At 41.4% G+C, this 25,014-nt stretch overlaps 1 protein-coding gene across 25 annotated transcripts in view; it reads right to left on the reverse strand.

Annotated features, from left to right (window-relative positions):
• The window catches only part of tcf7 (transcription factor 7), a 60,406-nt gene that overhangs the window by 7,489 nt on the left and 27,903 nt on the right, over positions 1 to 25,014 (reverse strand). For 7 of the 25 annotated variants that reach the window (XM_023962229.2, XM_023962236.2, XM_023962228.2 and 4 more), the window contains 7 exons: positions 13,415 to 13,541; positions 6,684 to 6,771; positions 3,460 to 3,549; positions 2,002 to 2,121; positions 1,703 to 1,865; positions 1,079 to 1,186; positions 560 to 607 (listed from right to left, as the gene is read on the reverse strand). In XM_023962229.2, the coding sequence (XP_023817997.1) occupies positions 560 to 607; positions 1,079 to 1,186; positions 1,703 to 1,865; positions 2,002 to 2,121; positions 3,460 to 3,549; positions 6,684 to 6,771; positions 13,415 to 13,541 (744 nt within the window). The remainder of the gene's footprint in view (positions 1 to 559; positions 608 to 1,078; positions 1,187 to 1,702; positions 1,866 to 2,001; positions 2,122 to 3,459; positions 3,550 to 6,683; positions 6,772 to 13,414; positions 13,542 to 25,014) is intronic. The other 18 variants (XM_078931098.1, XM_078931093.1, XM_078931097.1 and 15 more) reach the window with 3 other exon arrangements.

The raw sequence follows: 25,014 nt of genomic DNA on the forward strand, positions 1-25,014 counted from the left end.
TTTTGCAGAGCGGTCGTTTTAGTTGCATTGTTTGATGCATGCATGCGGCGCCACACCTGTGCTCACGGGTTAGCGGAGTTCTGCCTAACAACGTCAACAGGGGATTCTGCAGGACGAACTCATGCTCCTCGGGTGGGATTGGTACCCAAAACTTGAAGAAAGTGAATTTGTTCATGAGATTATCCATGCAGGCCGTCTACAGAGAAGCAGCAAAGAAAACAGGGACTAAACCTAAACTATTGAACAGATTTGGGCAGTGAGGCCAAACATGCATCCCTGATCTGTTAGTTGGGTAACATGAGCCTATTTATACCTCTGTGTTTAAAGGCAGTAGTTGTATTTTTAGGCTTAAATTTGCAGAATGTGTCCGTGACTGATCACCAGAACCTGCCATGGCGTACGTGAGGCTCAGAGTGTGTGAGTCATTCAGATTTCTTCTGGAAGTTGCATGCAAACCTCTCTGCACAGAGATTACCCACAAGCCCTTTCATGCAGCTCCTCACATACTCAAAAATCTTCCACCACAGAGGTATAAATTCACCGTAAGACGAGTCCCTACCCAATCAGCTTTATTCTTTTCCCCTGCGACCCCGCTAAGGCCCGCCTCCTGCAAGAGTTCAACAGCAAACTGAGAAGTCAGAGGCACACAGCAGCCTAGATTCAGCACATCCCCACATCAGTCATCTTATTCGCATGCAGCACACAGGTCCTGGTCTTCTTGTGATGACACAAGAGAGAAATCCCATCAGCCTAAATATGGGGGGCTGCTCCCAGCTTTTAGGAGCTGCTTTATGCCAAACTCAGTCTGTCAATATCGTCATTAATGTTTCATAACTGAAGAAGGAATCCATGCTCTTTTCTTTAAAGTAAATGTGAAGCTGTGATAAAAACCCCAAAAAACAGTTCTACTTTCTTCAGTTATTATATGATTCCACCACACTGTGCCCACAGCAACCAAATGAGGATTATACGGATCCCAAACTCCGTCCTGCTGTTGTTTTTGAACACATTTATGCAGCGGCGGCGTGGAGGGCAGCAGGACAGCAGGGAAGCAGGAGGAACAACGGGCAGTGCTTACGTAGTTGTCTCTAGCGGACCAGGTCGGGTAGAGCTGCATGTGCAGTTGTCTTTCTTTCCTGGCCAGCTCGTAGTACTTGGCCTGCTCTTCCCGGGTCAGTGCGTGCCACTGCGGTCATGGGGAAAAAGAGAATCCTCATGAGAACCAAAGAACAACCCGATAGGAAAATTAGAAGTGTTATAAAGTTGAATCATGGCATGGTGACTCTTCTTCAAGTCTTCTTCAAAATAATTTCAAGTCTTCTTCAAATCTTTTTCAAGTTTTCTTCAAGTGTTCTTCATGTCTTCCTAAACTCTTCTTTAGGTCTTCCTCAAGTCTTCGTGTCTCCCTAAAGTCTTCATTGAGTCTTCTATGTCTTCTTCACGTCTCCTTATAGTCTTCTACAAGTTTTTCAAGTCTTCTTTGTCTCCTTCATGTCTCCCTAAACTCTCCTTCAAATCTTCTTTTTAGTCTTTTTCAAGTCGTCTAAAGATTTTAGCTCCAGGTGCCATGATTCCAGACATTTGTTTCTATCAGTATTAGTACAGGAAACCCTTCAGTGGGATTTGACCTCCACCTTTGCTCTTTTACAATCTGCTGGTGTAAAACTGCAGCCTCTGTGTTTAGGTTGTGTGCATCCCTCACCCTCCGTCCCAAAATCTGATTGATGGCGGCGCTCTCCTTCAATGTGCACTCCGCGATCACCTTCGCCCTCATTTCCTTCATGTACAGCATGAAGGCGTTCAGCGGTTTCTTAATGACGGGTTTTTTGGGCTCCTTCTCTCGTTTGGTCTCCACCTGCTGCTTCCTGATGGGCGACAGCAAACAAAACAAAAGCGAGATACCTTTGATTCCCAAACTTGAGGATCAGTCTGATCTGCGATTTGCACGCCAGACTGTGACAGACCAATGGATCGAAGCACGCGTGTGGGAGTAATACTTACACATACATGCCCCTGTCATACTGATCGTGCTCCTGTTTGCCTGAAGGGGGCACTATGGCTGGGTGGGGGATCCCTGTGGGGTGCATGCCTGATGGTCCGAGCATCAGAGAGTGTGGGAACCTGGTGCCGGGGAGAAAAGAGGACAAAAAGTTCCCTTTAGGGAGATGCAGGGTCAGGGTGGGAGAGGAGACAGATTGGGTCTGAAGCAGGAGCAGCAGCAGATCTGCAGAAGCAATGAGCTAAAAGCACGTTAAAAGCCTGCAGGACGATCACTGAGTGTGTGGAAGTTCAAATCGACTACTTTGTGTAGTCAAACAGAAAATATCTGTATGTACGTTTTATTTATTTATTGCCATTTCATCTAGTTTAGGCAGGAGGAGCAAAGTTTATAAATCAGTTTCTGTACTTGCAGCTAATAGATTAACACTTGTGACCACTAGAGGGCACCCAAGCATCAAAGAGGAAGGTTGGTTTCGGCTTTTTCAACACAAAGTCTCCAAAAGCTGCAAGACTTTTTGATTGAGCCACAAATGATTTTCTGTTATCCCTGTTTCTTGGAAGAGCGACAGACGTTCTTCGTTTTAGAACCTCGACAGTGTGAAGGTGTGAAAGACTTGAAGCGTTATAAAAAGGCTGGCGGCAAAGATTCAAAAGAGCAAAACAAAAGGCAAAAAAACCAAAAAGTTTTTTGTTTGTTTATGTCCTAAAACAATTTCAGCAAGAAGTGGGACTGCACAATTTATAATTCCTTTAAAAATAACCATAAAAGTGATTTAATTTATAACACGTGGATTTTCCCAGCTAGATGCTGACAGACGACTTTTCTGAAAACTACATCTTGAACGATTTCTACATATATTTTTTTAAAGTTTAACCCTTGTGCTTTCCTAGGCACTTTAAAATTGGGAGTGGGGTCATCTAGACCCACTAGACCCACCTTTTTTCTTCTTGACCCCATAGGATAGCACAAGGGTTAAACAAACCATTGTGCAGGAATCCCAACCATCAGATGTGATGTCAGACTGCAGAACACAGAAAGCCTTTTTGTACAGCAAGCAGACTCACACTTTGTGTTTGTGTGTGCAGAGATCGGGGCCCAAACAGTCACATATGAACATCAAGTGTTGCAAAGCTAAACTTCCAGCAGGCCCACTGTTCTGGTACATATTTCTTTCTGTTTTTATGATCAGGAACACACACAAATAAAATAAAGAAGCGCTTCAAAGCCGCAGAGCAGAAAACAGCAGATATTTGGGGTTTTTGCGACTCGGCTCGGTTTGCCTCCACTATGGACTGGTCCTGGTTACAGCACATTCAGAGCATTTAGAGCAGACGTTGGATAAATCTGTTCCATCAGAGGTTTTTTGTTGTTTTTTCAATGTGCTGTAAACAGGAGCTGAAGATGCAAAGCCTTTCTGGGGGGTTTTCTGGCTCGGTCCAGCCTGCTGGCTGCGGTACCTGGAGTAGGATGAGGCGCTGGGGAGGTTGGAGGAGTAGGACTGCCTGAATCCACAGGGGGACAGGCCCGGATAGACGGGCTGGCTCTGCCTGCCACAGCACAGCAGAGGGAGAGAAGGGCGGCAGGTGGTCGCTTTTAGCTCTTCATGGAAAAGTTTTCCGCTTTTTAGCCTTTAAGGGGAATTTTAATCCACTTTCAACTCATTCTAGAGGCAATTTCATAATAAAAGTGGATGAAGATCAGACTCATGGCACCTTAAGGAGAATTCTGACATAAATTGGAGGTGATACTGCAAAAATTATTCATTGAACTTCCTTTGCTTTTCTCTTTTTTTTAAAACCTTTACAAATATTTTCCATTTTTCAAATGAAACAATCTTTCACGATGAAGCGATTTCTGACGATCTCCTGGAAAAATCTGCTCAAAAGTGGGTTAATGTGAAAGCCCACTAGGACACTCTGGGGGGGGTCCTGCATGTGGACAGGGTGCAGGTCAGAAAGCTGCCGACGCTAACTCCTCTCCTTTCAGGTGCAGCTTCAGCGTGCACACTTCCATCCAGAACTTCGGATTAAAGCAAGTTTCTGACCTCCTGTGAGGTTACAGGCCTCAGCTGCTTAAACACCCACTGGGATGAAAATGGTGTTTGGTTTTTTTTAACACTTCTTGTGGGAAATTTCTCATGATGGAGGACACATATAAAGAAAATTAAGCTCATAATTGCAATTCTGAGTATTTCTAGATTTAAATATTCAAATATCTAATGAATTCCGGCCGCTCTGCAGAATCGATGTTCTAGAAAACCACACAGCTTTTTTAAATTTTGACTATAAACAACATAATCGTAGCTAAAAGACCACTGGGAATGAATTTAAAATACCTCAATCAGCGCTAAAAGCAGCAGAAACTAAACCTGTTTTGTGAAAATACTCACCTACACCAAACACAAAGCCCAATAATCAATCCACTAACCGGTGCCATTTCTTTAAGTTGGCAGCCGACGCAGGAAACTAACTTTCAACAACCACAATGCCCCAGACAACAGCTCCTCAATGATGACAACCTGACAGGATGGAAATAAAAAACCTTCTAGGAGCATGTTGGGGATGAGGAGGAAAGCTGCAGCTTCATCGGTTTTTCTTGATCTTTACTTGCGTTGAAGCGACTCGGACGGCATTCTACCGAATTCATCGACAGCCAGAACCTCAGTATAAACTCATCCAAATTATCTGCAGCATTTTCTCCGTTTGAGTCAACTTTCAATGTCCGGAACAATGAAGGATTATGATTACAGCATGTTTACACCACAGCAGGGGCAAATAAAGTCAATCTCCTTATTTCCTGACATCGGCTTTACATCCCGCCTCCATCTTCAGAGTCAACAGACCTCAGGAGACGGTCTGAGCTGACGGTGGAGGACAAGTAAGACCTACAGAAAACAACAGCCTGACATTTAAAGACTCGCTCCTCCTTCAACAAAGAAGCTCACAAGCAGATAATCTGGGTTCCAGGGATTATCTGTTATTAATACTTGTGAAAATCCATACTCGAGTGCCGTTGCCTGAAAACGATCAAACCTCTTGGGAAACGTGGAGCGACAGACCGACAGACAGCGGCTTGTCCTGCAGAGCCGTGCAGCTCTCAGAACACCGAGTTTGAAAGCGTTCACTGCAAATCTCTGTGACATTTGATGGAAGACATGAACTTTTTTTTTTGGATGGGACACAGTTTCTGTAGTTTATAATAAACAGATATGGGTTGTAGCACAAATCAGAATCCGGCTAAATGGGTTTTACAGTCAACCAGCATGACAGGGAGTTGGACCCTGAAAGCTTTAGGAGAATCGAAGCGTTCCGCTGGTGAACTGCTGGCGTGGACGAATGCCATCGCCAAACACGGTTCCAGTTTGAGATGATTAAGAGCAAACAGTGTATTTTGGGTGTTTTTTTAATATGTCCTTGCAGGATTTTTCTCAGGATAGAGGAGATGTATGAAGAAAATTAAGCTTATAATAGAATGTTTAGATTATTTCTTTATTCAAATCATTATGAATGAGTAGTTTGACCATAACAATGTTGTTTGAAAAAGATTGTATTTGTCATGTAGAAAATACAGTGGGCGGGACCATCTCCGCTCTATTCTGATGCATCCACTTGCACACAAATAGATTCATGTAGCCCGAATATTACTCGCCATTTTTTTTGGACCGCTAATGTTAGCTTGGGAGTGTGAGAGGCTGCAAGCTAATGGGAGAGTGTGTAAACAGAGAGCTCTCAGCAACCGGGAAAAGGGGCGGGCTTCTCTGTATCAGTGCTCCCGCCCACATCTCAGAGGTAAATTTCTAATGAACTACTACTGCTCTGCAGAAGCTTTGTCCTAGAAAGCAAAAGTTTTTTTTTTTAATTTGGCAAAAAACAGCATAAAAATAATTTAAAAAAACTTTTAAAAGTACATAAGAAGTGGGACTTTGACGACCATCTTCTGAGGAAATCACCAATATTTATCAGAATCCATTTCAACTTCAGTCACACAGAACGGGTTCATGTGAATGTTTCACCTGCTTTTCCTTCCTATTTCACATCCAACTTTAAGTGGCATCAAGGCGTCTCTTTTGCAGACAGGAAAAGCCTTTTTTATTATGGGATGGTATCATTATTTTGGGATGAAGCTAGATTTTTTTCACGTTTTTATTTGCTATCCAGCACTTCTGACCAGGGGCAACAGTTTGAAGTTACCAGCCCAGAACAAACAGGATCAAAGCGTAGGGTTTCCATGACAACAATCTCAGAATCAGCTCCTCTGACAGCAGGTGAGCTGGTGATGTATGCACCGCTGACCCAGGTCAGAGGGGAGTAGAACAATGACAGGGGCGTGTGATGCTGGGAAGCGATTATGGACAATATTTGGCAAAAATGTGAAGGAAAACTGCAGATTAGTGAACCCATCTAGTAAATGGTTAATGCATGTGTGCAGCTCTAACTGATCAGGTTCATTGTTCTCAATAATTCAGGTTTAATGAGTTTTTACTTGTTTTGTTGCAGCACAGTTCATTAATGCAGCAAAAAAAGAAACTAAAATATTGAAATTATTTAAATGTTTTTTAAAATGTGAAAGTAATATAAAAAATAAACTTGATGACAAATTTTTCTTGATCCACACTGAAAACCCTGCATGCTCTGAGGGGACAGTGGTTGTTCCCTCTTGAAACTGCGTTTGTGGGACTCACCAGCTCATGGAGGGGGGGATCTGGCCAACGCCACCTGGAGGGAGGGAATAATAGCCTGAGAGGTCCTGGGACTGGTGCCTGTGAACGCCTGCAGGACACAAACACACACGTTTGAAATCAGTGCTTTCTCATTTGCATAATGTTGCTTAAAACGCTGTCGGACAACGGCCACTTGAAACGAACGCAGCCGTCGGGTCAGGACCCTGCCCTGGGTCTGATGTGCTATTAGCGCCATTATCTGCCTGGGAACCTGCCATTAAAAGGCAGAGATGCTCTTAGCGCGATCTTGATTGCAAACTGCGAATGCCAGAGGATCCTCCAGTGAAGTGGCTGCATTGTAATATCCACGCGAGCGTTCGTCCTTCGTCTTTATTCTGAAGCAAAAATGCTTCCAACAAGAAGTGCAGACAGTAAGCACGACCCTCTGACAGTCTCTGCCTTGGTGCCCTTCAAAGGAAGTCATTTGTCAACAGGCAGCACCTAGCACTTACTGCCACCAGCCTGCTAACCTGTGTTTGCAGCGCAGGAATGCTGTAGATGACTGTAATTTGGCAGCGGCTCCGGGCCTGTCTCAGGACCCCAAGCTGCTATAAATCTGGATTCAGGAATGTGGCCAAGTCAGCTGACCTGCCCCGCCACTTTGGCCTTCCCCTTCCCTCTCCGTCTGCGGCTGCCCTCTGACCCCGCCCAATCCAGACTCGTGGTTTCTGCCCTCATTATCACCCCTCTTTTACCTCTGACCCCGCTTCTCCATCTTTCATTTCACCTCCCCTGATCCCTGTCTCATCTTTTTATCCTAACATCACCCAAAACTCTCTCCTCCACCCCACTCAGAAACCACGGATCCAGTTCAGTCTGTGGAAGGAAAAGCAAATTTCACCTCTAACCTACCAAAAATGTAGCAGAATAAATCAAAATATTTGATTTCTGTTGCATAAATAAGAGTTTCAGTCCTGCAGAACACTGAGGATTGTTCTTTTTTTTTTAAATGGTGCAGAACTCAAATCATAGTGCAGTAGTTCTTCAGACATTTACGAGCAGCTCAGATGTTTAAACCCTTGTGGGAGGGGATTTTTGGGTCATAAAGAGAATTTTTCCCAGCATGCATCAAACCCGCCCATACAGAGGTTCTTTTTTTCTCAAAGTAAATTCAAATCCCCCCCCCACAAAAAAAAAACCCCACTGTTGACACACAGCCCGTGTGGAGACGGACAATAACAGCCCAAAAACAAACGTTTTGTTGAAAAGTGCTGCATCAGTCATCGGTTTATGCCGAAACGAATTCCTACAGAGAATGTTTGGTGACTCACAGTGAGTCAAACAATCATGTTTCATGAATCTGTGTCTTTGCTGCAGGAAAGAGCAGCCAAAAACCCAAATTTAACAAGTTTAGGATCCCGTCTGTTGCAGTACTTTTGATTTTTCAGTAATGTGCGGTGGCTGTTACATGTTTTATGGAGGAAAAGTTAATATTTTACCCTTCCTGCAGCGGGTTTGTTAAGCATCTTCAGTTTAACTCAAGGTGAAACAGAAATAAAAATGTTCTTATCAATACAAGGGCTCCTCTCAGCCGGACTGAGGCCTTGAGTGAATCAAAGAACACTGCAAAGGGGCCAAAATAGAAGCTTTTCTTGGATTTGAAAGTAAAAGAAGTTAGGAAAAACGTGCTGTGGATAACGATGGATCCTTAAGGAAAGTTGGCATCAAAATCCTAAATTCAAATTTGAATCAGCTGTGATGGAAACCTGTTTCTGGAAGTCACATTTCTGCATCAGCAAACAGCCCTGTCTGCTGTTGGGAGAGCTGAAGGGGGAAATTAGCAGCAGCAATGGGGCAGTTTTTTGTTGGAATGCCCCCTTTTTTTTCTTTTTCTTTAAAGCTGCAGACTATCTCACGCTTGTAGAGTCGGTGTCTTGGGAAACACTTCAAAAGGGAGCCATTTGAATCATGCCGGCTCTGTGGGAGCTCAGTATTAGAACGCCGGCGAGTTATAATGAGAGTCGAGGAGACAAAAATAGTATTCCTGAGCAGATAATGTGCTGTCGTGGTTCTAACCACTGAAAGTGAAAGCGCTGCAGCTTCGGAGCCTTTAAATGACTTGACAATGGGCCTGTGTGGTGTACTTAAAAGGGCTCAAGCCCAGAAAAAGCTTTGTAGTGTACAGTACAGGCGGTAATGACAAATCACATTGTACAGCTATTTCAAAAACTGCATTAAAATTCTGATTCTTTTTTTGTTGCATGAACGGACAACTTTAAAATATAAAAATGATTATTTTTCTTACTTTTGAAATGTTTTGTTTATTTGTGTAGCTTCACATATTTTCTCACTGTGCTTTTTTTCTAGCAAAACGACTCTGGCTGTCAATTCAAAGGTGTGAACCAAAGAAAAGTGCACACAGCTGTTAGAATACTCTATATGAATTGGGTTTTTCTTTCATTAAGGTAGCTTTTTTGTGTGTTTTCTCTTGATTTGGAGCAACCATTCACAAATAAGTAAATAACATAGTATGAGTTCAAAAGCCTAAAACAAATAAAAGTACAAATTGTGTAACAATGTTACGTTTGAGCCAGTGGAGTGACCACACCAGCAGAGAGCCGGTCTCTATAGGTGTGAAAGCCACGAGTTTCCTGCTCTTCATGGAAACTTTTCGAAAGGTTTCTAGGTAACTCAGAGATGCAAAAGTGCAAAGATGTTTCAAAAATATATTTGCAAACCAAATTAAAACATGATTTAATCCAGAAAAGCAGAAAACCTGTGGTGCAGCAATTTACTGCAGTAAATGACTCAAACTGTCAGCTTATTTGTGAAAGTGAAATGATGCAACAAATCGACATTTTGTTTCTACAAAACTACATATTTAGCTTGTTTTTGTCCTCGTTTCTTACAGAAGATGCAGATGTTTCACTTCTGCTTTTCGGGTCTTTATTTTATAATGAATCCATCGTCTGAGCCACAGTCATCAGTGGAAAACAGAAGCGGGACGATGCTGGAGTCGCTTCACAGGGTTTTGAACCCCACACAGGGTTTTGCTTGAGGACAGAAATGACTTGATGATCGACAAAGAGGGTCTGTGTGATGTCGGTTTAAAACTTAAACAACTCCTTTAAAATGAAACTGATCAAAGCATTACTCTAATTACAATCTTTTTTGTTTGACTGACAGCAAAAATAAGTCTGGATGTGCAATCAAAGCTAAATTTAGACTAGAGTTCTGAACTGCTACACTTTTCTCAAGACGCACACACAATTATTTAGGCCAACTTTCAGGTAAGAGGTTATTTAAAAGTAGAGTCCCAATTTTAGGCAGCAGCAGAAACGGAGAGTGGGTGACCGGGAAAAGAGCAAAGAATGGAAACCAAGGAGAACTAATAAAGTTAGAGCCATAAACATGCAAAAAAAAGAAAAGAAAGAAAAAGCAGGTTCAAGTAAAAATGGGTTAAAAACGATAATATTTTTGAATAAATGTTTTTAAACTGACAGCTACGATGAAACAGAAACAGAAAATAAATTTTGATTAAAAATAAAACAAAATTAAGAAAATCATAAGAATTTCATAATTAAATTGGGTACAGAAAATAAAAAAAATGTTTTTTGTTGTTGAAATTTTAAAGTTGGACTCTAATTTTTAGTATGACCAGATAAATTAGGAAGTAAAATGATACAAACAGTGATTGAATTAAAAATTATTATTTTCTAAATAGAAGCTCAACCAGCCGGAAAATAAAAGTCTAAAACTGCAAGAAAAAGAAAAAAAAAGTCTGACTTTGTCTTTGGATCAGCTCTAGTCATACATGTCAGAACATCCAGAGATGGAAAGGTGGGCGAGCCAATGACATCACCAGTGAAGTGACTCCTACCTGGATCAGCTGACGAATGATAGATGTGAGGTAAGCTGCTGCAGGACGGGGTGTGTGAATGTGTGTGTGTGTGTGGGGGGGGGGGATGACACGCAGCATTGGCCAGGTGTTAGGTGTGTGAATGTGTGTGAGGTGGCTCAGTCTGTCATTATCAGCTGAGTCACCGCGTTCCTGTCGGATGTGGACGTACAAAGTCTGAACAGAGTGGCGAGGAGCGTGTTTGATGGAGAGCGGGGATTTCCAGACGGAGCAGGCGGGAGATCGCCTCGGGTCTTTCCGTTTAATACCTAATCTCAGCCGTACAAGGCTTTCATTGTTCTGTTTTCCGTCACTATTGTTTTCCTCTGAGCCTCTTCACTCCTGTCTGAAAAAAAACCTTATTGCAATATTTCAACTATGTCGTTTGGAGTCTCAAAGAAAGCTCAAGAAGGTGCAGCTGTGAGAAAAAGCTGTGCTTAGAAAAAAAACAAACATTGATGCCACACAATAAATCTGCAAATGTCTGACGAGTAAATCTGCCATGAATCTGATGACAATTTTCCTAATGAAACATCATTTGAAACATATTTTTAACTTTTGATGCTTGATCAATTTTTGCTATGAAAAAACAGTGTTATGTCTATTTTACTGATATAGTATTATTTTTTAATCATATACTTTAATTTTATAATGAACATAATCATTTTGCCATTTTGATTTCTAAAATAGTTATTTTTTACATAATGATTTAAGTAATCATCTTTTTCATGTGCTTTATTGATACCTAAGGAGTCTTAATTCTGTCTGATAAAAGTTATGAACCAGATATTGATAAATCATGTAATAAAGTGGTTACAGTAGATCTGGGGTGGGATTATATAAATTCGCTTCCTTCCACTCCCTTTCAAGCAATATTTAATTTTATGTTTAATTATCCTAAGTTTGATACATCTTTGTATATATGTATAACTGTTTATAGATTTGTTTTTTTATTCTTATTTGTTTGCTTGAAATAAACCATTTCTACTCAAACCATCAGTGCAGTTCTATATGAGAAGAATGATCATTCCCTTGGTTGCAAATGCCTGTGATAAAGCAGAAGATTTAAAGCTCTTTCCTTCCTTGTTGCACAGGTTGGCTGTAAGCTAGCAGGAGAGCGTGGAAACAGAGAGCTCACAGCAGCAAGGAGAGGAAATGGAGGCGGGGTTATTCAGCGACAACAGCCCTGCCCACGACTCATGGCTGAATTTAGAATGACTTTTTGATTTTGGCCTAAAACAGCATAATCATAATTAAAAGCCCACTGGACAAGGCTTTTAAAAGAGTTCAAAAGTTGATCGGAGTGGGACTTTAAGCCTGAAAGATGCTGTTTTTCTGAAACTCCAGGCTCAAATGTAGCGCCTTTACTGTTCTAAAAAGCAACAGAACTAGACAACAAAAGTTGTTTTTTAGTCTAGTTTTTCTCAAAAAGAGTATAAAAAGTCTTAGGTTCCTGGCCTGTGTGGGCTTTCCTCTTCTTTCCTTTTCTCTCTCAAACATAATAAGCATGTGTGAAAAATGCTTTTTGCAAAACTGTTAATTGGTACACGCATAGACGGGGACAAACCTCAGATAACATCAGACCTAAACAGTTTTAAACATCAATTAATACATTATTTTTTCAGAACGGCTTTTAATACTACCTGTATCTTATTTTCCTTCACTTGTTTGATTGAAGTCTTATCTTTCTTTCAAGTGTTTTATGGCCTTTTGTGATTTCATAGTTTATCTTTATTTTTGTTCTCAAGTTGCTCAGTTTTAAAAATATCTTTTAATCCAACTTATTACTGTAAAGCACCTTGGCACCCCGATGTTGTTGAAAGTGCTAGAAAGAAAGTTTTCTGCTTTTAAGCTGCCCAATAACAACTGTTTTCCTCTGGAAATGTCCAATAGTTTCCACAGAGGAGTTACAGGTTTGTTGCACTGATAGCGTCTGTTTACTGAAATACAGTTAATAAAAATAAAGTTTTTTTGAAGACAAGAAACTAACTTAAGCCACAACAAAGAAAGAGCACACAGCAGCAGTTTATACACCTCATTGTAACACCAGTTACAGCCACTAGGGGCTCACTCCTCTTTCATGTTTGGAGTTTCATCAGCTTGAATGACTTTTTTTAGTAGTGTATTGGCAAATTAATCAATCAGATATCCTTGAGCCGATAAATTCCGCCTTAGAAAGCAAAATATTCATATATGTTAGTATCTTAGTTGGAGGCTTCAGACGTTCACTTCTCCTTCAGTGACAGGCCAAATCAAAGGTTGGTCAAAAACAAAACAAAAATGATAAACCTCTCAGCTGTGTTCAAAGAAAAGCTTTACAATAGACAGTATGGATAACTTAAGTCTGTCCGACATGCGACGCAGCCAGGCGGACCAACCAGGGCTTCCAGAGAGGAGAAACTCCCATGGAGGTTAGATGTTTGGGTGTGTTTGTTTGGGACTTCCAAACAGAGAGCGGCGTGTTTGCATGTGCGGCGCTTGCTAAGCAGAACCTTGTGTGAGCTGCTGTGATGGTTTGTGCGACTGTCCCCCTAATTGTTTCCATCTTTGTGTGTGTGTCAGTGTGCGAGCGCGCGTTGGCGTGCGCGTGTGGTCGGGACTCTCTTCAAGGAGGAGGCCACTTCAGAGCCACCGAGGACCGCCGAGGACCGCCGCAGGCGGACCAAGCTGATGCTGCTCCAGTGTGCGTTCACGTCCTGTCACATTTTCTGGAGCCCCAACGCACATCCCAAAAATGACGGGCCCTTGTGTGTGTGTGTGTGTGTGTGTGTGTGTGTGTGGGTCTGCAGCAGATGTTGTTAATGAATGATGAGCCAGCAACACAAATAGCATGAGAGTTTGCGTGTGTTCTCACCTGTTTTCTGACTCATGTCTGTGGGCAGGTGTGGGGGGCTCGGGCTGAAGTGATCGTTGCTGTAGGGCAGCAGGGACGTCAGCGGGTGCATCCCGTGGGACTGCTGAACCACTGACACTTTGTTAGACTGTAAACACAACAGAGATATGCTAAATTAAAATCACATTTCAGTTCACATTTATATATACAGATTTCTGAGACGCCTCTCTTATTAGCATCATTCAAACTTTCTTCAAAAACCTGCTAAATCTCACTTGGTCCAGGTTTTCTTCCAATGCAGTTCATTATTATTCCACTAGGGGCAGTAGAAGGACTTGTCCTGCTCATTTCATAATAGCTGCTGTTTTGGTGAAAAAAAAGGTTTTGGTAATTTTCGAAACTGACTGCCGGTACTTGCTGTATTGAAAAAAATGTTGATTATTAATTCTTCATTAAACAATTACACCATGTTAGAAATGTGATGATCAAATTTGAGACCGGATCAATGAGGTGCTTCTTTCCCCTCAGAACACTCATGTTAATCATTCTGCTTCTTAAACTAACATTGTGGTGAGTAAAAACCAAATCATGCAACAGATTGATACTATCTATATCTCAAGAAATGATTTCACGAAATTTTTGGGTGCATTTCATCAAAGCGTTCTAAAAGAATCTTAATTCCAAAAACAATTGACTTTTTTTGGTCAACTTTGTGGTGTAGTGGGCTTTACAGAGTTTATGGTTTGGTTTGCTTTAATGCAACAATGAAAGTATTTGTCTATTTTTATACTTGTAATCCACAGCGTATCTGCCACTAATTCTACTCTACTTCCTCTAATGATCCTCTGGAAGTCTGTGTGTGTTTACACTATAGTCTACCACATCTGGATTCGCTTGCAACTGAAGAGAGACCTTTTAGCTAAGGGGATCTGTTACATTTGTTAAAAGGTGGCGATCATTAAGTTATGTTCACATCGCCCTCGGCAACGTGTGATCAAGCAACTGCTTTCAACAAAAGGTCTATGCAAATTAGCATAAATGTGCGTTTTAGGCTTCGGCATTCCAAAATCTCACGTTCACATATGGCTTTGTACGTTTCTGTGAACATTTTTGGGCTCTACTTACAAAACCTCAGGCCATTGAAAACCCATTGTCAGTTAAACTAAGGCGAACTTTGAGCAGTTAGGGACATGGATTTGGTAGTGACGTTTGGATGGTGCTGGACTTTGTAGCCAGGAGCAAGATATGCAAAATTAACACCACTCTGACATTTCACACCAAGCCTCTTCCAAGTCTGCAAGTAAACAGTAGACATTAAACAAAAAAAGAAGAAGAAGCCCCTCCCTGCTTGTCCAGTGTGAACACCTTGAGCTAAATGGTAGCACGTTCCCGAACACGCGCCAAATGCCCGCCATTTACTTAGCTTTAGGAACAAACCCCTGGTGCAAAAGCCCCTTTTATGCACACATTTTTGTAAATAATGCTTCCTATATGACACCTCAGGTGCAGAAACAACAATATCAACAGCTCAGAGAAATTTCTTGTCAAGATCCGTTGAGCTGAGCTGAGGCTGGAGTTTTGTTCCTTTACTGCAATCTCTCATGTTTCTGCTCTACAGTACTCTGCAGATAAATAAAATATCAACTAGAAAAAGGTATAACAACAAAATAGTCATGTATGAAGGGTTAATCGGTTTAATCGCAGTGATGTAACCCTTCGTCAGCTTTGATCTTATGCACAATCTCTGCAAACAGACGTGCTGATATGGAAAACTGCGCTGAAGATGTCTTCCTAGGGTCATTTGCTTGGGACAGATCTCACTTGAAGCAAAGAAATGATGAATGAAGAAAGAAATGTGTTCATGCGGGGACATTTGCATCCGCTTCACAGAGGGACGCGCACATGCACGCACAAATGACATACGCAAAGAAAGCTGGACATTTGAAAAGTGTTTTTGGAACCGAGCAGATGGGCTGTGCTTCGCTTCCATTGGATTAGAGAGGAACTGAGAGGAGGAGGAGGAGGAGCGGTGGGAGGCGGGGGAGGAGGGCTATTTGATCGATAAGCCTTTGATGATCAAGTGAGACTGCGTGCGAGCTTGTGCGCTTTCATGTTTCTGTTTACAAATGGCTTTCAATAATTTACGTGAAATCCAGTTATTGCTAAAGGCTGCGAGCATGCCGGCTGACATACGATATGTGGCAGCGCTTTGCAAGGCTGGACACAGCTAACCAGGACACAACTTAGCCATGTGTGTTTGTTTGTGTGTGTGTGTGAACAGGTCTTTGTTTCTAGAAGTCGAATAAACGAGTTCATTTGTGTGTGCAGACGACCTAAAATACGCAACTTTTAGTTTTACGGAAATGTTTTATTTTGAAATTGATATGGACAAACGTGTTTGCATTTAGGTTGGTGTGTGTGCGCGCGCGTACGTGTGTGTGTAACAGCAGCACTACAGAGGGGCAGATCTGGTGCAACCTGCTGGGTTTCCTGCTGAGTTACAAAGTGAATACCTTATCACTTAAAGGCAGAGCTTCCACACGCCGGAGCCCACATTAACACACTCACACACCCTGCTCCCGTCGTCTCCATCAGCATCTTTCGTCCGTCTCCCAAACACGAGCACAGAAAAGCATCCTCGAGTGCATGCTAAACAACTACAAGGGAGCCAGGATCAAAACACCAAAAGCTCTCTCTGACGCAGAGAGACAGCAAAACAAAACCTCTCGCTTCAGGAGAAGGTGGTGTTAAAACAAAATGTGACCATTTATGGAGGTTGCCATGGTGATGGCTTATTGTACACAGAAGATGTGATGCCACATGTGGATGATGCTGCATCACTGCAAAGTCATGTCGCCAGGATCCAACTCAACTTTGCATCATCATGCAGCATCGGCCGCACTTGGATGGCATTAAAGTTAGGAGACGTGGAGCTTCTGAAACTGGCTGCTACTGTATAAACAAAGCTGTAAAGACGCGTTTGAAACGGGGGCATATGTGCCGTACCGCTCTGAAGTTTTGACTTAAGTGTGAAGCAGAAATTGCATTCCTACCTCATAAAATTGCATCAACTATCTGAAAAAAAAAAGATCAATCAATTTCTATGAGGGAAAAACAAATCAAAGCAAATCTCTGTAAATGGGCAAAGACTGGAGAAATCTCCTGTATTCATATGATAAATAAATAGATAAATAAAGAATCACTCCCATCATCTTTGAAGCTATTGAAAATGTGTTCTCAGAGGTATTTAATTATGATTAGGCCGATTTTGGCCCCAAACCGGTGTCTTTTTCTAGAACATAGTTTCTGCAGAGCGGCAGTAGCTCAATACAGAATTAGCCTCTGGGATGCGGCAGGACCGTTTGTGCGGATCAACCCCGCCCCCCCTTCCTCTCCCTGTTGCTGAGAGGTCAGAGCAGGGAGCTTGTGGCCCGCCCAGCATCTTTTCTACGTCACAAATAATCTTTTTTGAAACAGGATTTTTTTCTGTTCGCTCCCAATACACAAAGATTTGAACAAAGAAATACTCAGGAATGCAATTTTAAGCTTAATGTTCTTTATCATCAGAAAAATGTCACAAGAACATGTTAAAAACAGCATTTTCATTGGAGAGGAAGGGACTTTTTTTTAAAAAAATTCTCAATAAAAAGTTGTTTCTGAGAAAAAGAAAAAGAGCCCATGATTTTTTTACTTCCTACAAATCAGTGCATGCACAGACATGCTCACACATGTGCTGCTTCTTGATATGTTCAGCACAAAAACACATGTAGATCTGAGCGAGGCAGCCTTCAGAGCCTTCAGAGGTAGCTGCGGCTCGGCTTCACGTGCCGAGGTTCGTGTAGCCATTCCGCTGTAACTTTATAGCCGCAAAATCGCCCATTTATGTTTCCTCTCTTCCTCTGGGTAATTAGTCAGCCTTGAAGTGGCTTTTGCCTTGCCTTCCTTTTTTTACACACACTTGGGGAAGCTGACTGAGAACACTCATTTAACCCATAATTATAAACTTCTCTGTGTTTAGGAAGGAAAAAAAAAAGTCCCAGTGCTTCTCCCCCCTCCCATCACTCACTAACACACGTTTAACTTACACATAATTACCTTTGTTGGACAGACAAGTGTGCGCATGCATACGGGGAACACACAAGCGTAAGACTGCTTAAAGCATCAGTGCATAAAGTCATCACAAACACTGAAGTTTTTGATAAAAAAACAAGGTCAGGTGCAAATACACACATGCAGCAGTTCACTCACCCTTTAATTTAAAAGGGATGAAATACCCATCCTTTAAAGCTGACAGAAATCACCGGGGCATAAATTCATGGTTTAAATTAATAGTAGATGCTGAGTTTTAACTATGAGTGAGTGAAATGTGGCTTTTTTTTTTGCAAAGGCTGCTTAGAGAGGTACGGCTTTGAGGTCAGAATGGGATCTGGACAGTTAAAAAGCACCAAAACTTGTTGTTCTGAAGCTTCTACCAGCACAAAAAGCTAGTCTGGATCATCGTCTGGAGTTACTAAAACAGGTGGTTGCAACTGGAAGTGGGCGGAGCTCTTTGTAATTGATGCAAAGAACACAGAGTAAAAGAATGAGCATATGTTTCCCAGCTCTCCCTTTAAAGAGATTTTCCAGAAAACTGTAAAAAAACACTTTAGTCACTTTAGTCACATGCACACGTACAGGAGCTGCAGGTTTTTGGGTTGCCCGGGCCAGTGGAGGGTCGTAGACAGAAGCATCTGCATCTTAACCCTTTAATACCAGAGCTTTTGGCTGCATCTTATGACTACCGTAACTCTTTAACCGTTTACGTCATTTACGTAAAAGTTGAAGTGAAGTGGAGAAAAGCAGCGATGTGCTTATACGCCAGACTTTACAGTCGTGAAGTGTTTACGCAGTCAGCTGAGAAAAGAGGCTTTGGGCCATGAGGCAACATTTTACGGGACTAATGTGTTGCATATCGGCATAAGCTCATATGAAAAGCCGCCTTTCTCCTCTGAAGAGTTCATGGACGTAGCATGCTGTTGTTGTCCATACAGCACACTCTACTCCTTAGTAAGGTGAGCGCACAGGCTCCCTACTGACTGTGCAAGTTTTTACCGGTTTGTTTTGTCCGCAGACAGTCTGTTTCTACCTCTATGAGGAGTTGGGACTAAGGTTTTAACTCATTCATGTCCAAAGTCTGGCCTATGCAAACTTTCTAGCTCATTTCTAAAATGTCAACTGGGAATCGAAAGAAACGTTGACAGCGAGGGCCGCCACTTCCAGGACAAGTGGAAATTGGCATATTTTTTAGTGAAATATGACACCAAAAATGCCAAAAGACTGTGGCTTTTTACAAGGAGTTTAATGTTAAGAAGGACTATTTGACAAAACATGCAATATGCGACAAGAAAACTGGGAATGAACGCTGCAAAAAATGGGCAAATTTTGGTGAAAACATATTTAGGTGTTTTTTTGTTTTCTATGCAAAGAAATGAAAATGAGTATATTATACTAGGCACTTTAACATTGGGAGTTGGGTCATCTAGACCCATTAGACAGTCATCTGAACCTTTTTTCTTCAATGATTTGTGATCTTCACTGGTGTCCATGGATTACATGAAATCTTTCCACCTTTATCCACCTTTGTCATGGTAGGGAGAACACGCCAATGGTCATCTTGACCCCATAGGATAGCACAAGGGTTAATGGAGGACTATTGAAAAAGTAGTAAAGCACAAGTCCAGAGTTGGGTCATTTTTGCATTTCTCGTCACTGTTATGTGATTTGTGGATTTTCTAGATCACGGCTTCACCAGCATTAAGCTGCTAAAACACAATCACCATCAGTCTCAGACACCGCAGCAGCAGCTGAATAATAAAACTCCAGTTTGTTGATGACATCAAAGATGTAATTACTTCAAAGAGCCAATTACGTTAAATATTACATTTAGATATCAATACGTTTTTAAGTGCGTCAGGAAATGGTAAAAGTAGCTCTGAGTGTGTATGTAGTCTCATTTCACTTGAAAGGCCTTTGATTTCTCAGCATGTTGCTGCAGCCTTTTATCTTCACTTTATTTGAACAGAAATGTGCTGATGAATACAAGAGTTAATGGGGTTTCCGACATCACTTGTTTGTGATGACAACCCTCCAACTTGACCCTTGCGAGCACACGTTGGCGCTCGGGGCACGTGTGCGGTTCAAACACGCGAAGAAACGCTGTGCTCGCCACACAAACGCTGCGTTCAGAAGAGCTTGTGTTGATGAAACACCAATAATGTATTCTTTGGTTTGCAGATGACACTCTTAGCAGATCAGACTCTTGTTTTTTTGGGGCTGTTTTTTTTTGAAGAGGAAATTAAAGCGTCCTCTTTGCTGGCTCAGAGTGCTTTTGAGTTAATGTCTTTAATCTCACATTTCATGGAGATGGCAAATTAAAAATTCTCAGTTTCTTTCACTATTATTCCTGCCCGGGCTTTAGGAAATAAGAGACAGAAGAAACAGTCGCTCAGAGTCTGCAGTCCATTCTCCGTGGCTGTCTGAACTCCTTTTAAGTGGCTCCACTCCAACTGTTTGATAAGAAAAAGCGTTCTCATCAAGCCGTCTTGTGTTGTGATCTGATGGATCAGACTTGCACTTAATGAAAGCCTCCTGTCAAAGAAATGAAAACAACTAGTTGTAAGTCATATACAAGTCTGCAAAGCCAAAACATGGCGGAGAATGAAGTTTGAAGCAGGAGAATGTAATAAAAAGTTTATTTACTTTTGGTTTTCTATCATTTTCGGGCTCAGACCTGAACGTTTTCATCTGGTTAAAGTTTTGCAGTGACAAAACCACAGGCTGAATCAATTTCAAGAAACCTAAAGTAAGAATTAAATCGATTTTAACAGTTTTCGCAGTAATTTTCAGTTTATAAAACAGAGGTTCTTTCAAAAATCTGTGGGTGAGCTTACAGACATTTCCCAGACGGTTTTGAATTTATGGGGCATAATAAAAAAATAAAACCTCAGAAACGGCCGCGTGAGAAAAATTCCCCACACCTGCGTACAAAGAGAAAGAGCCAAAGGAAGAGAAAGAACAAAATTCCATGCTGTAGAAAAAATACGAGGTGACAAGTGCTCATTAGAGATCTAACGGTCTGCGCTTGTTTGATCCCACAGAAAGTCCCGATCTAAATCCTGCGAACATTGCAACTCCAAACTCAGACATCAATGCTTCAGCAGCCAAAGCTCCCAGCTGTAGGAAAAGCTAGAAGAGAACGAGCAGAATCATTCTGAAGGGTCTGATATGACGGAACAAGACGGATTGACTTTTCAAAGAGAAGTTTTAGATCTTTGCTGAGAAGAAAACATTTTTTTTGATCAGAAAAAACAAATGTGCTTTAGGAAAAATAAAAACTAAAATACAAGTTTTTCCATAAACCTTCATTTATCGATGATGTTTTATCTAAAGTTTGTTCATTTAAATATTTTTGAGCTCGTTGAAGTTCCCTTCCAATCCATTCTGTTGTAAAATCATTCAGTGGTCTTTTAATTATGATTATTTTTATCCAAAATTAAAAAACTGTCATTTCCTTGGACAGAGTTTCTGCAGAGCGACAGCAGTTCATTAGAAATTCACCTCTGAGTTGGGGGCAACCCCGCCCCCTTTCCCCTCCCTGTTGGATCAGGGAGTTTATTGCCCACCCAGCGTATTTTCAACGTCACTGATACATTTTTTTTGGTTTGCTCCTGATTCCCAACGATTTAAATAAAGAAATACTAAGAAATGCAAACGTAAGCGTAATTGTCTTTATATATCAATGGCCAAAACCACAAAACCACCTATCTGCAGTAGTTCCATTAAATGTTGAGATCAAGGAAAACTCCACATTAAACACAAGAAGATCCTGCCCTTCATTAGTGACATAAACATCACAAGACAAAAACCTCTTGTCAACTTTGACTGGAACATTTGAAACACATTTTCCTTTTCCGATAGACTTTTGTTTTCATTTTGGTCGTTGGTATCTCGGCTATTGTCAGAAAAATGCCACAAGAACGTGTTCAAAACACCAAAATGACAATGTTCACCGGAGAGGCTCTTTAAGAAGTTTTCTTTTGGATCAAATGTTGCAGAATTGAAATAGTGGATCCAAACAGACACCAGCTGGGGAGACTCGGGAAGCTCCGGTCCGACATGGTCAAAGCGGAAGCATCCTGCCACCATCTCATTGATAGATGCAGCACAATGTGCCACTAGGCCACTCCTGACCCCCTCTCCCAGCTCTCGGGTCATCCTGCCCCCGCAGTCTGTCTTCAGTCAAGAGTTGGTTCCCCCAATCTGGAAATCATTGGCGTCTCTGGGAGTCAGGAGCCGAAAATGAGAGCCTCTTAGTTGGAGGTTTGGAAACATCAAAGGCCGGGCAACCATAACAATGCAGCCGTGTTTAAAAAAAGCACCAAACAACCCCCCCACCGAGCCTGCCCACTCCCCAAATTACGCTCACACAACCGCCCGTATGCATCCATGCGTGCGTGCGTGCACGGGGAGGCGGATCTGGTGTAAGCGCTCGTGCACGCTGCTGTCCAACGCTGGGGCACGGCTGGAACATCTGGACCACGATGAGTCAGTGACCACAGCGTGGAAGACATACGAGCGCTTTGTGCGTCCAGCGGTGCGTGCTGCACAGAAATGTGGCGCTTGCTGGGAAAACATGGTGGCAGCATAAAAGAGGCCACGGCCAGATTCAAAGAAGGGAGAAACGGAGTTCTTCAAAAAGAATTCAGACGACACACTTAGAGTCACCATTATACTAGTCACTCGGGATGCAACGAGTCACCTTTGGGTCACGGTTTGGTTTGGTTTGAGTTCAATAAACGATCAGTTTATTAAACAGCAACAACAACAAAAAACATAAGAATTCAGAGGAAAAAAATGTTTTTAATTTGCTAATACACAATGAAGACAATCTTTTCAGTTGGCTTCTTCTAAACCTGATGTAATGTAATAAAACAATAAATGACAAATGCTTAAATCTAGCACAACATGTGTTTGACACCGTCAACGTTAACATACATTCATGCTAACTTGTTATGAATATTTATATCTCTTTTGTATAGAAAAATTCTTACATTTAATGAAAAAAGGTATATAGCATAGAACTATATCTGGGTTTGCAAAAATAACCTGTAACAATAACTAATCCTTGTTTCATTTGTGTATGTTGTAATTAATTTTCCTAGTTTTACTTATAATTTCTATGTTTTTGTTGTCTTTACATTGTTATTTAGTATTATGCGTGTTTATACCAGGGTCCTAGCAAAGCCTTCCTACTGGTCTTATAATTATGATTATGCTGTTTTTAGCCCAAATCCAAAAACCTGTGTCATTCTCTGGGACTACATTTCTGCAGAGCCGCAGTAGTTCATTAGTAATTTGCCTCTGGGTTCTGGGCAGGACCACTGGCGTGGATAAACACCACCCCTACTTCCCGTCATCCATCTGGTTCCTCTCCCACTAGAGTACAGCCCCTAAAAACGCCAACCTAACATTACAAATGGCGAGCAATACCGGAGCAATCCAGCTGCATGGTTTGGAGCCAGAGAGCTCAGACGAGGAAGATCTGCTCGTCTAAAGTAGATGCATTCGAATGGGGTGCAGCAGGGAGGTTATGGCCCGCTTACATCACAACTTCATGCTTTTTCAACTAGGATTTTTTGTCTGCTCCTGATTCACAAACACTCACACATGCATTTTTAAGCATATCAATGAGAGAAATGCTACAAAACACCATTTTTTAAGAATGGGTCTGTAAAGACAGCTAAAATTAAGCATAAGGCATTGCACTGTAACTGGATTTGCAAAAATATAACCTGTAACTATTATGTCATTAGTATAAATTGTGAGTATTTTTGATCTTTTTACTATTTTGACTAATTATTCTAATTTTGTGTCTTTATATTAATTCTTTTTCTGCATGTCCACACCGGGGTCTGAGAGGACAGAAATTGAATCTGTGCCTTATGTTAAAATTGATTGCATTTTAACAAAACTGAAATCTTCAATCTTGAATCTACGTTTCTGCATCTTAAAAGCCTGCAGAATCTATCCACAACTTGTGCATCCTCTGTTTTTGATCTGTAATCTCGGCTGCAGTGAGAAAACTTTGGCGCTTCTGTGGATGTGACAGAGTCAGAGCCTGTCAGAAGAATGGCACTCAGAGATGATTGACTGCCGTCTTAATGACTGTATGGAGACAGACTAGCAGGCAACTTTCTCTCTTAAAGCGCGGCGACGGTTTCCGTCTGCAGAAATGACCTCTAATGATTGGTCCAGGAGCCGGCTAATTAATGGTGTACTTGTTTCCCCCCCACCCTAACTTCCACAATTCACAACTTGTTTGTGACTTTTGTGCAATCGTCTGCAACGAAAATATTGACACATGGAGCCGGCAGGAAATGAGACGACCACAGAGGACATAAATCCAGAGGCAGACGTCCTCCGCTGCTCATAAAGAGAAACAATAGATAGTGGAGCTGCATGAGGCCACAGCCATATTTGTCTGCCTTGTGGGAGCCAGTGAGCAAAGGCAAAAGAAAAAAAGAAACAAAAAATGTGGTTGATAAGAGTATTGTACATGAAAAGTCAAACAAGGACAAGATGACTTGTTGTCATGGTTCCAGAGAAAAAAAGTCAAACCTAAATGGCTGTTATTAGAAGATGTGGTTATTTAGCGGTTGGCAGAAAAAAAAAGATAGAAAAACAATTTTATAAGTAACATTTGCACGTTAGTTCCTCGGTGAAATATTAGAATCCTGCAGCATGTCGGGCATTCCCGTCCCGTGCAGAGATGAGTGATTTCATGGATCAGTCATCATGAAAGCGCTCCTCCGTGGCTGCAGAGCATCGCTTTCACTAACCGGCTCAGTCTGAACACCCCATCAGGTCCCCCCCAATGGGAAATGCCAAAGCGAGCTGAAAAAAACCCCACAGTGACGCGCTTCCCGTGTGCCAGCATGCACTCGGCATACAAATATCGCGACTGAACAACCACATTAAAGGCATCGCACGGCTAATATTGAAAGTACTTTTTCCCACTTTCTATTTAAGTGTAATGATTAGAATTAAAATTTCACCAAAACGTCTCAATCTTTCTTTCGTTTCTTCTTTTCTTGAGTAAAAACTATTGAGTTTGTCTCAAATGAATAGTGCAACTTTAAATTATTTAAAATTTTATGTTTTAAAAAGAACAAAACACACAAATCAATATACAGCTGAACTAAATCTTTAAACTCTTCACCCTACGCTGATCACTGGCAACGTTTAATCTTTTGCAAACATTTAGCACCACCCTGAAAAGAAATAAAGAATGTTTTTGTGAATAAATTCAGGCAGGAATTTATTGTAAATATATTTTTTTAAATGGCTTTTTGGCACATGGTTATGGAATTTGTTTCAGCAAACCGCAAAAATAAAAGAAAAATGGTGCTAAATGCAGCACAAAATACACAACTTATGTAAGCCATACTTATAGATCATTTTGGTGTCTGCATCCTACATTCAAGTGTTTTAAAGCTTTGTAGCCTAATAAATATCTAAACTTTAATCTTTCTTTTGTTTTATAGAGAAGATTTGTTCACCTAAATGATCTCAGAAGCTGAGCT

Source organism: Oryzias latipes, chromosome 14, assembly GCF_053564925.1.
Source record: "Oryzias latipes strain Hd-rR chromosome 14, Olatipes_Hd-rR_3.1".
Taxonomy (NCBI): domain Eukaryota; kingdom Metazoa; phylum Chordata; class Actinopteri; order Beloniformes; family Adrianichthyidae; genus Oryzias; species Oryzias latipes.